We start from the raw sequence: 12,031 nt of genomic DNA, 5'->3' as shown, positions 1-12,031 counted from the left end.
CTAAATGAGATGTTTTTCACATAGATTGACGCTCGAAGGAGTACGTTTCTTGCTCAAAATTTGCTGAAACTATGCCTTTCACTCGCAAGCAAGTATTTTGAAAATTAATGGTGTTTTTACAGATCAAATATAAGATATAAAATCCAGCCTATTTCCTCTAAGAATTTAGAGAAAAAATCTGAACTTGAATAATATTTTTTACTTGGCAAGCAAATTTAAATAATTATTTTAAAATACAGTTAATTTTTTAAACCAATTTGATTCATTTGAAACATCACGTTCCACATTAATTTTAAAATTTAAGCCAAATTTATCCAAGCATAAATCTGGGGGAAAATGCTTTTGAGATATGATGTGGGTCGCAGCACTTTGGATCGGTCTGACATTTGTGTGTGAGAACGCAGCATGAGTTATGGACATGTATCGTGTTGCTGACTGGCTATGAATGATCTCGGCGGGCCTAATTACCTCAGCAGCTGGCAATCGATAGCCTGCTGCTCGCAGCCTTGACCGGCCGTCACTTTTCCACTTTGGCCAGACGCACTGCCCGCTGCGTCCAGATATAATTCCACCGCATCAGGTGGGTGCGTTTTAAATTTAGTGCTCTGATCCCAATCGCTCACTCTCTCTCGTTATTATTTATTCCCCGAGCTTTTGTGCGGCCAAAACGCAAACACACGGCAGATAATTATTATTCACTTTCCGCCGGCTAATCTGGCACCGGTCGAAATCCAGCCCTGCGAAATTGGACGAGCTTATCGATTCGCTCTCTTTAATCCCCTCTGATAAAATAATGCATGCGTCGCGGAATTGCTGGCCCGATACGTTGTTGTTCAAATTAAATATACGGGCTTGGCAGTTGGCAGGCTTTTGGTTGTTAATTTCATGATGATTACAAATGCTGATAATTAAAATCTACTTACACGGGGTTTAATTTGAAATTAGCAGTTTATTTTCAAAAGAGTTTGGTTAAAAATAAAGTAATTTGCCCTTGGAATTTCAGTCGGTTGGATTTCTTATTGAGATAACTGAATTAAAAGTTGGAAAAAAATCAAATCGTCTTGAAATCGACTAAATAGTCCAGGGTTACAAAAATCCCGCATTTAAAAAAATGCAGTGGTGAAGAGAGTTTATTTTTTAATTTTAACCAGTTTGCTCCTCAGTTTCCAATAATTCTTTTAATTAATTTGCTCATGACTTCGACTTGAAAAATTGTCAGAGATAAGTTTTTGGAGAAATTGAGGCTGCAAATTGATTTCTTGCATTTCTTGCGCAAGAAATTGTTAAAAATTGAGTGGTAAAAACCAGTGGTGAAAAAACCGGGTGGTGAGTAAATGCAACCCTGACTAAATCCGATTTATTTAAACCAAATTACTATTCTGGGCTTAATTAAACCTGCTAAATCGACAAAAATCTTTGAAATTTTGATTATCCGTTCAACAGCTGTCAATATTTTCGTTCCGGGAAAAACTGTAATGCCCTATAAATCGATGTTTTTATGATCTTTTGCTTAATTTTTTTGTCCTAGAGTGGGTTAAAAATCTTTGATAAATGCTCGTAATTTTTAAGAAGAAATGTTGCAAAAACTCCAATCTGTAGAAACGACAACTTGAAATTTTATATCGTGTTTATTATGAATAAACAGATTTTGGTTTTCCAAATAACGACCAATCAAATAAAATCTTTTTCCGTCTTAAACACACAGAAGCAGGTATTAAATTTACATATGAGTATATTTGCTGATGCCATCTGTTATTGGCTTTGAAAAACCAACAATTTGCTCCATTGTGTCTGTGCTACATCATTTTTTCTCATTGTTTTCTCTGTAAATCACGAAGCAGCAGACAAACACATGTTGAAATTTCAATCCAATTAGCATCAGAGTGTGAATTGAGTTCAACGCAGCGAATCATTCCATTTAAAAAAAAGTGCCGACGAATCAACACGAAACTGCATTCCCCTTTTTTGTTTGCGTTGTCAGCAATTATTTAACTGTTCGCCGGTAGTCGCGAGCGCGTTTGCAGCTCGAACGGAAAGACAAGCGCTGCGGAATTTGCATAAATGGGATGCGGAACGCGCAGAATTGAGCAATTAAACGAGCGAAACAGCAAACACACCGTTTTGCGAGCGGCGGGACGGTCGGTCGAGCGTGTTTATCGCCGCGTTATGAAGTGGCCTAAGCAAATATTGGGTTATGTAATTCGTGCGAGCAACACGTTGCCGTGCCGAACCGCTCATGAGAATTAATTTATTCCGGAGAGCGTGCCAGGTTTAAGCACTTTGCTTGGAAATCAAAACGCATTAGCAAGAGGAAAATGGAAAATTACTTTGATAGAAGCATATCAATTAAGCTATAAGTGGACTCTTTCATTTATAATTTATTATGCGGAAATTTCTAATGAATTATGAAAAAAAAATTTAATTTACACTGCATTTACATTCAGCTTTCCTGACACCAACAGACTCAATTCATGCAAAACTTCCTTTTTTGTAAAAAAAAAAATTCTGAGAGACCAACCATTGCTATGGACAAGATTTTTACATCATGTACAAGATGAAAATTTCTAAAAGCCGTTTAAGTTGACCTCAGAATGGCCAATATAACATAAAAATAAGGATAAATGATTTCATCAAAAATATAATTAATCATTAAAAATAAATCAAAATTAAGTCTGCTTGGAGTACAAATTAAATTCCCAATTAAAATTCATTTTCTAAAGAAATATGAATTTATTCTATGAACCATTAATTTTTCCACCGGGGGCCGGGTTGCGATCTATGTTGGTTCCCGCCATTCAGAAGTCAACATGGCGTCGAAATAATTGAGGCCAATCAGGAGACAGTTCAGCGGCCAATCAGAAGCGTCGAAAAAGAGGCGTGCCGACCTGATAATTTAATTCCCGCGTATTTTGTTACAGTCCCATTAGCCTGATGTGCCATCTAACGGTCGATTCGCCAATTACCGGGCTAATCAGCTGTTAGTAAAGAAATAACAACAAAAATATCCATTGTGCTGACGGTATTTTCATGATACATTTTATTTTACGTTTGAAACTTTCCCGCCGAACTCTACCAGACGCCATATCTGCGCGTCAAGTGAATCCGACCCCCGGTGCATTTTTCAAACAGAGGGAATTACGGAATGCAGCAAATTAAAATCACGTACGTTTTTAACTAAAAAAAATCCTTTAAAAAAATAATTTACCGAGCGAAAACAAGTTTGTGAGTAAGGACAGGTGCTGGTGAGCAAAATTAGTCTCTCTTCCTGCGCATTCATTCGATTCTCTCGCCTCAGCATTAGAGGGAAAACGAGCATTAGAGGGAATCAAAAGGGAAAGATCAAAGGGCGAACAAAAGGGCGGAAAAAACGAGGAAGAATTGCAGCCTAGTGCAACTTTTTCTCTCGAGCGAAAAACAGCTCAAAATAATGTGCTGGAGCGGCGAGGCCTGGAATCGATGGTGAGCGAGCGAGGGAATTCAGTTCAAGCAGGGTTAATTCCAGCCCTTTGTGACGCGCGGCCGGCTCTCTCTCTCTCTCTCTCTCTCTCTCTCACGTTCATTCTCTCTCTCTCTCTCTCTCTCTCTCACTCACTCACTAGCTCGCTGCATTTTACAAGATAGAGCAAGAGTGAAACTGTGTCACACGCCGCAAATCCTCTTCATTCAATGGGACACTTGAGGCTCCGTCTGACTGACTGACTGACTGAATCGCAGCCCCGCTGACTGACGCTCCTGATAATCTTTCGCTTTCCATTATTCGAATTACTAGGGAAAACCAGCACCCATTTCGAAATGAATATTCGGGCCAGTGCATTTTGACAACTGAAAATGCGCCCGGGAGTGGAATTCCAAATTTAAAAGTTATTATTTTGATCGTTTCATTCATGAAGAGCCACACAAAAGAGGGCAAATATTGATTCTCTTGCTGCCACTCATTGTTGATCGCTGCTTTCAATTGGTATATGCAATAAGAGAATGACGTCTTAATTAAGACTCTTTTGGCTAATGCCGACTATTTTTAAAATAAATCTATGCTTGATTTTGCTCTAAAAAGGGGTTAATATTTTTTTAAACTCTGAAAGATTCGAGAAACTCGAAAAACTAATGATTATTATGGATTGACTTAAGAACGGAATGTTTACATAGACCAGAAAAAACGACCTAAATTTGCAATCCCAGATCTGACATTCAGATATTTTACAGGAAAATTAGAAGGTTGTATGAAAAATTAAATTAAATCACTACAATAAAAAATCTTTTAATTTTGGATCAATTTTACCCTTATTTTAAGATTACATTCTCAACTAATTCACCAGTTGCATAAACCCTAAGTGTTCGAAGCCGCCAACAGATGGCGCCACCGTAGACTTTCAATTTTAAGGCACTTCCGCTGCGATTTCAGACTCAATCCTGCTACTGTGCATTCTTCAATTAATTTGCTAATTTTTGACGTGCTGAAAACCAAAATTGGTTCAGCCAATCGCCGTAGAATATGAAAAACTATTTTTTGAAATAAAAAAATCTTTTCCAACGTTTCTACGGCGAATGGCTGAACCGATTTTGGTTTTAAGCACGTCAAAAATAAGAAAATCAATTAAAAAAAGCAAAATAGGTAGATTGAGTCTGAAATCGCAGCGGAAATGCTTTAAAACCGCTTAAAACAAAAATTTCAAAAATTTTAAGAAAGTCTGTGGTTGCGCCATCTGTTGGCGGCTTCAATAACTAAGGGTTTATGCAACTGGTCAATTGTAAGCAGAACTCTAGGATGAAATTTTTTAATAGATTTTATTTTATTTCAGTGGTTCATTCATCATTTTTCTATTATTTTTTTAAATTTTAATCAGTCGTTGGTAGGAAGCAGGTAGAAGCGAGTGATTTGAGTGAAATTTTAACTATTTAATTTGGAAAAAATTGAATATTGAAAAAACTGGGCTCAATCTTAACGAACCCAAATAAAATTATCAAGTTTTTGTTTTATTTAGTACCAATTCAATCTTTCTGTTGATTAATGGAGCCACTGAAGAGATTTGGACTGCAAAAAACTGGCTCACAACTAATATAAAATAAATACCAAATTGAATTTAGTTCCAGTTCATCAAATAAGAAGGCCCTCTCTCTGTCCCAAATCAATGTCCTAGTGCGGTATCTTGCAAAACGCAAATGGAACAATTCCGGCCACGTGTCAGGCAGAAACTCTAATCTCGGCAGGCATTAACGCGGCAGAGTGTAATAAGCGGAAAATCTGGTCCCGAGTCCCGAGGATTTTCGCCTTTTAGAGAGCGTGGGCGCGGAAAGGGCCGAGGGGTGCGGGTGCGGGGTTCCCTGGGCCGGCGGCGGGCGGCGGGCGGCGGGCGACGGGCAGAAATCACGCCGAGCACTTGGCGCGAAAGCGGCCGTAATTATCGCCTGGCTGTATCGCATTTGCATTATGCCGAGTAACAATGGGCGCAGATTTTCGGCTGCGCCAGAGTGGATTTAATCAGCGCTCGCTCGCTCCGCCGGCCCAGGGCTCATCTAATCAAGTTGATGCTGTGAAAAGGGGATTAACAGATTACAGCACGCAGCGACGACGAACGGCTCCTCGCGAGCGGCGCGCAATTTTTGCGCACAATTCAGGGATGACTGTATCGCCGTGCGAGAGAGAGAGAGAGAGAGAGAGAGAGAGAGAGAGCCAACCGCTGACGCGTGCTCCACTCCATTCATCACCAGGGACGCCTCGCTTTGTCTATAAAATCAATTTCCGTTCAGGTGAATCTGACTCTTCACACCCTCCATTCAAACGTCGTGCTTTTGTTTTTCTCCTCGCTCCGCTTGGCGGAACCTTTTGTCCGGCAAAATAAATATCTTTCTCCGTAATTAAGACCTAAACTAAAACAACAATGAATTTTGTGGTATCACCACATGTGACGAGGGTCGTGCGTAGAGGGTTGATGCTTTATTAATTAAATGACTATATTCAATGAATTTAATCCCATGCACTTCAGTCAGGTCCATCTAACTGGATATTGGGCTGTTTAATTTGGACTGCGGTCAGTTCCATGGATTAGCTGATTAAAGACCGTCTTTGACGAAGTTTCTGAGATCACCAATCGATTCTTGAAGGTCAAATTAGGCAAAGATGATTTATTAAAGTCCAGCGCAACGTGCGAACTTTTTTCCCGCCAAAACAATATGAATCTGAGAGCTGCGCATGCGTCAGAGCTGGCTGGATCTGACAAAGAAGTCATTCGTACAGGCGGTCTCTCTGCAAGTGCTCAAACCAGCTCTCACGCATGCGCAATTCTCGCATTCATATTGTTTTGGCGGGAAAAAAGAGTTCGCACGTCGCGCTGGACTTTTTGGTAGGAAAAAATATTTACTTTACCTAATTCGAACCTCAAGAATCGATTGTTGCGCTCAGAAACTTCGTGAAAGCTTAAATCCACCTGAAGCCGGGCACTTGACTATATATATAATGTGCCGACCGAATGAGCTGTGTCCTCGAACAACCTTGGAGAGTTACGCAATGAGAGATTGATTACCTTCAAGTCAAACCTACTATTTCCTTCAGTCAGATCTCAGGAATAATTATACAACTTGAGTTACGCTGAATTGGGGGATTATTAAAATCTTAGGAGCGCAAGTGGCGCCATTGCTGGCTCGATATAAACTGCTCTCTATCGCCATCGTGAGTTAAGAGTGGTGCTTACGGTGAAAAAGCTGCACCCATCCATATGGTTTTATTTTCATTTTTTTTAAGTTAAAAGAAAACAAATTTATCAGGCTAACATTTGTATAGCTGGCAGTTAGTTGGCTTTCAAATTTGCTTGATTTTTTGAAGCCAATTCTACGATTTGAATGAATTAGAGGACTTATATTTCACTTAATTTTTGAATGCGCAGAAGATCTTACAGATTGAAAATTGATTACCTCGTCTGTCAGCTGAAATCGCACCATGGAAGCACAATAATAATTTTAATTTAACGTTGGTTGTGATTTTTTCAATACGAAAAGCTTTCCCCAAATGGTCAAGTGGGGAAGATTCCATCTCAATCCCAATTTACATATATTATTTTTTAAATTTTTAAACATTTTAATTAGTTTCTAATTTTGGTCGGGCATGACTTTTCTCGTGGCTCAACAATTTTCATCTTAGCCTTCTTGTTCCATCCATGAAAAATTAATGTACATAATCTAAACAAATAATCATCTCCAATTAAAAAAAAAATAAATATTCATGTCCTCTGTAAACTTGTGACAAAGTAAGATATTTTAATTGCATCAATTGAGAACTTTCTGCTCCAAAAAACTTTGCCAATTAAATAAAATATCAAAGCTGCAGAGAACTTTACAAAGTTTATTTAGTGAGAGTTTCGCAAACAGATGATAGATTTGAGCCCTCTTTGAAATTCCGCGAAACAGAAAGTTTCATAATTTTACGGGCGCCCCTATCACGGCAGAGGCGTTTTTGCTTTTTAATTTCGCGCTCTGCCGCCGCCGCCACCACCACCGCTTGCTTTAATATTATACAGGGAGCATTCTGCTTGATTAAAATCATCGGCCAGGCTTCGTTTTGTGTTCTGCTGAATTCATTTTCATCCGTCGCTCCCGGCCTTTTGCACGGATATATATGCATCTCTCCGATCCGCTCTTTTTGCATGTTGCACATTTTCTGCCTGAGATATAGAGAGAAGGAAAGGTTCTTATATTAGCTCTCTCTTCTGGATTAAATGCGTATTAGAGAAAATTCAACCTTGGGTGTGAATCGATCTGAACGCTATTAAAATTCTTTGCAAATATTTTCTCACAATAGGATCTGGAAACACGAAGTTTTTGGTTTGATGGGTGATGAATAATGCAATACCAGCTACTCCTTTCTAGCCTTGAATTATAATTTTAAAATAAAAAATTCAACAAAACCGGCAATTAAAAATCAGCACGAGCTAACTTTCATATCTACGCTTATCTATCGTTAAATAGTTTTCTGTGTGGTTCATGTCTGTCCATAATTCAAACATTATGTTTTATGACATCATCATCATTATAGGTTTGCTTGTGTGTGGTTTAAAGTGGATGAGAACTAATTGTGAAGAAAGAAAAAAAGTCACATAAAATTGGTAATGACGAAGATGTCATTATTTTTCAGTTGAAATTAAATTAGCTTTTTTTCTGTATTTTTAAACAAGAAAAATCCTACTCAGCTGGCTGTAGTCCTTATCCATTACACGAACAGATTTAGTTCATAAATTTCCTTCCCCATTTTTTTAGTTAGAAATTTCTTTCCCACATTGACTCGTCTTTGGTTTGTTGTTTGCTTTATTTTCCATTTCTAGCTATTGGTGACAAAAGGTTGGAACGGGTAAATTGATTTGAATGAAATTTTTTATGTTGATTGCCTCAAGGAAGGTGTATTTTATTGTCCGAAATAAAAAAATTGCCTAACTTACAAGGGCTTAAAAATTGCAGGTTTTCGAAAAGCACCTTTTGCTTCAAATTCGATTATCTCTCGGCTTCCAGAAGTGCAAATGGGACAAACTTTACGCCTGTTGAAAGCTAACTGGGCAATTAGATTCAAGGTCCATGGCCACTTAAATTATAAAATTGTAGCCAGAAATCGAATGCCTGATATTTTACCGACGCAGAGTGCACATAAAAATGTTTTAAATTAAAACTTGTGTTAAAAAAAAAATTCTTCGTTTCCTAAAAGCCGAAAGCCTAAAAAAATTGGTAGTTCGGGCACCGAAACATCGGTAAATTTTCAAATTTTAGGATTGGAATAATTAATTATCCACCCTTCAGGAAGTCTCCGGGGGTGTTAGTTAAGTTTAATTTAAATTTGTCCGAAATTGTATTGAAATCCCATGTTTTTCAGCATCAGTAGCTCAAATCCGAGCTCATTTTCAGATTATTTCGATTTCTTCACTAAGAAAAAGGAAATCATAACTCAATTACGCAGTCTAACCGAGGGTTTCCGGATGTACCAATTGTTTAAGTTCAAAATAATCATGTTTTGTAGCAAAATAAATCGTTATATTGCTAAGTTTCAACCTTTCTCCGTGGTTTTTAGCATTATTTTTTGGTTTCAATCCACTTTAACAGTGGAGGTGCGTGCTGGTCGAGAGATTCCTGCCACAGATACTGTGTGGAAGAATGCACTCGCTTGATAATACACTCTCCGCGCCGCAGCACTTATCACGCAAAATTACACAAACAAAAAGTGCCAACAAGCGCCGAGTGAGAGAGAGAATATACGCGTGCAGCTCCAGCGAGAAAGAGAGGCGCTTCTGAGCGAGAGCGTCCTCCACGAGTGCGGAGAAAAGGCCGCAGTTGACTTTTCTTGAGCTGCAACCAGTTTGCGTATACCGGCATTTATTATTTCGAAATGAAAATAATTAGACGAATGATTAATTAATAATTAGACAAAATGATTAAAGACAACTGGAATGAGGCCAAGTATAGAAGCAGTTTTTGCCTCTTTGACTGATTAAGTTAAGTCATAAAAATCTAGAGTTAATAAAGTCAACTAAGGTTATTTGAATTCCAATGCGTCACACCTGCAGCATTTTTATGCAAATTTTCTAGCGAAACGAAAACGAGCTTGTTTTTCAACCTTCGAGGTGCTGTTTTTCGTCTCGAGTCTCGAGGGCTCGGCCTGAGCGGCGGCGATTAACTGCAGTTTTTCGCCTCGGTGGCCGGCGGCTACCTCCATCTCTGCGGCGACCCAGAGGGCAATTATCACCTGTGAGAGCTGCAAAAACACATCATCGGCGGTTGGGACGAATGCTACAAGAAGCGAAACCGCAGGCAAAGAGCTTTTGCCAGAGAGAGAGAGTGGGCCATTATATTGCTGCCGCTTTGACCATTTTTGGCCCGCGTTTGAAGTGAGCTCTCCAGGGTGCTGTGCGCGCTGTATATTTGCAGTCAAAGCCGCCTGACAACAATGCAAACAGGGGCTGGCTAATTGGCACGAATGAAGCGATTAAATTTGACAACATTTTCTTTTCAGAGCTCTTTCGGATTTAAAGTTTAGGTGCTCTTAAAAGTTTCGATGGTATTTAAATGCAGCCAGATATATTTAGAAATATTATGACGACTAAAGCTCGTTGTATTTTAGTCCAGAGTGTTCTTTAGATCAAAAGTGAAATTTTTGGACCTTTGCTCGCTGTAAATTGTAATATTTTTAATGGATTATGTGAATTTGCAAATTTAATGACAAGAAAAGCCCAGGATATGCACACTTAATAGAATAAATTTTCCAAAAAGTGTTAAAAATAAAAATGGGAAAGAGGACCTTTTCAAGATTTTACGAACAGTTTCATTTTCAAATTCTTAATCAGTTAATTTTTTAATTTCCTAGAAATAGAAATGTTAAAATTAAACTATTTCAGCTTAGGCAGATGAGTAATTAAAAAAAATACTACATAAAATCTGTTGCTGCATTTTAATTCAAAAATTAAAAAAGAATAAAACCCAGTTTTACTTGTACTCATAAATGAATCTCATTGTAGTCTGCGTTTAACAGAAAAATCGATTTTCCTTGGTGAAAAAAGCAGTGCTAAGTGCACAATTAACGTCTTGACAGATGCAGAGGAGGAAAAAGAAGAAGTGTAAGATTCTCGAGGCGAACTGGTGCATTAGACTCATGTGATGATCCTTGCAGTTCTTTCATCATTAAAAGCTGCCACAGTGACTTGACAAGCTCATAATTACACAACCATTTTCCAGCCGTCTCCAACTCTGATTTATGCCGTGCAGTTGTAATTTCCTATTTTTAAATAAATTGTTAAGTCCGCAGTCGATCAGAAAAAAAATTCAGGGTTAAAACAGCAAGTCATTGTCGGGCTTAATATTTTAAAATTGTTAATTTTTGGCTCTGCCCAAATATTTTAGTTAATTTTGCTTCACGAACGAACGTTAATAATAATAATTATTGTCTTCAAATTTCACCTATCAGCTTTTAATGTTCGACAACCAATCATGGAGTCGATCTGGGTCGACCAATCAGCGTGCATTAGATGAGAAAATTAATGTATCAATTTTTGCAAACTGATTTCAACAAACTTGAGGCCTTTTAATCCTTAAATTTTTTGCCTTTAACCTCTCAAATTATTAATTAATCATACTCCAAGACTGGAGTGCAGCTATCCCTCCTTTAGCAATTGGTTTACAATTATTATTAATAATGCTAAAAAATTACTAAATACAAAAATAAAAAAAAATCCTGGAAAGTGTCGAAAAAATTTGCCACGAGTACTCACAGCAGCTGTTGCGACGGTCCAGCGTCGTCGTCCTTGTCGTCGGTGCTGATATTGTCCCTGACAGACTCCATGCGGATGAGCTCGAGTTGGCGCAGGTAGTTTTGCAGATCCAGCTGGGGTTGCGGGGGCGGCACGCGCGAGACTGCGAGGCGTCTCCGGTGCCAGCTGACGAACGACCACCACCGCCGACAAACAAATCTGGTCGTGCGGGCCGCGCGCTGGTCAGCCGGAGCGAACGCGCGCCTCTGAGTGCGCCCCGCCAGCCCACCAGCGCTGCCAGACACCGCGACGCCGCCGCACCAGCCGCACCAGCGTCCCCTGCCGCCGCCTCCGGCACTGCTCGCTTCACGCCTCCGCCTCCGCGCCAAGATAAGTCGCGAGAACGGTGCTGCTCGTGCTTTTCTCCAGTTTGTGTCTTTTAATTGCTCTCAGCACAGGGTACGCAAATTTTGAAATGCGCGAACATGCAGCATTGGTTTTTGGCCCAAAAAATCAGCCGACAAAAAATGCAATTTTCGGGTTTTTCCTTATTTTTCCCATTTGTTATTCAATATCACAAGAAAACCATAAAATTGTAATTAAAAACAATAATAGAAAATGTACATGGAAACGCTCCAACGTCAAATTTAAATCTTTAAGGAAAAAGAAAAAAACAATTCACAGATGTATCAAAATGCAGTGGATACTCTGTTAGTGGACAGACTGATCGGATCAAGAGCCACAAAAAATTTCAGAGTGCTGTTATTTTATTTTTCGAGAAACTTCACTTCAAAAATTAAAAAATGGCATTTTTC

The 12,031-nt window shown here is 38.9% G+C and overlaps 1 protein-coding gene across 4 annotated transcripts in view; it reads right to left on the bottom strand.

Annotated features, from left to right (window-relative positions):
• Window positions 1-11,543, bottom strand: part of LOC135945012 (excitatory amino acid transporter 1-like) — a 58,608-nt gene extending 47,065 nt beyond the window's left edge. For 3 of the 4 annotated variants that reach the window (XM_065492355.1, XM_065492356.1, XM_065492357.1), the window contains exon 1: window positions 11,238-11,543. In XM_065492355.1, coding sequence (XP_065348427.1) covers window positions 11,238-11,308 — 71 coding nt within the window. In that variant the 5' untranslated portion in view covers window positions 11,309-11,543. The remainder of the gene's footprint in view (window positions 1-11,237) is intronic. The other variant, XM_065492354.1, reaches the window with a different exon arrangement.
• Window positions 11,544-12,031: the final 488 nt, after the last annotated feature.

Source organism: Cloeon dipterum, chromosome X (assembly GCF_949628265.1).
Source record: "Cloeon dipterum chromosome X, ieCloDipt1.1, whole genome shotgun sequence".
NCBI classification, from domain to species: domain Eukaryota; kingdom Metazoa; phylum Arthropoda; class Insecta; order Ephemeroptera; family Baetidae; genus Cloeon; species Cloeon dipterum.
This window is presented reverse-complemented; position numbering and strand designations above follow the sequence as displayed.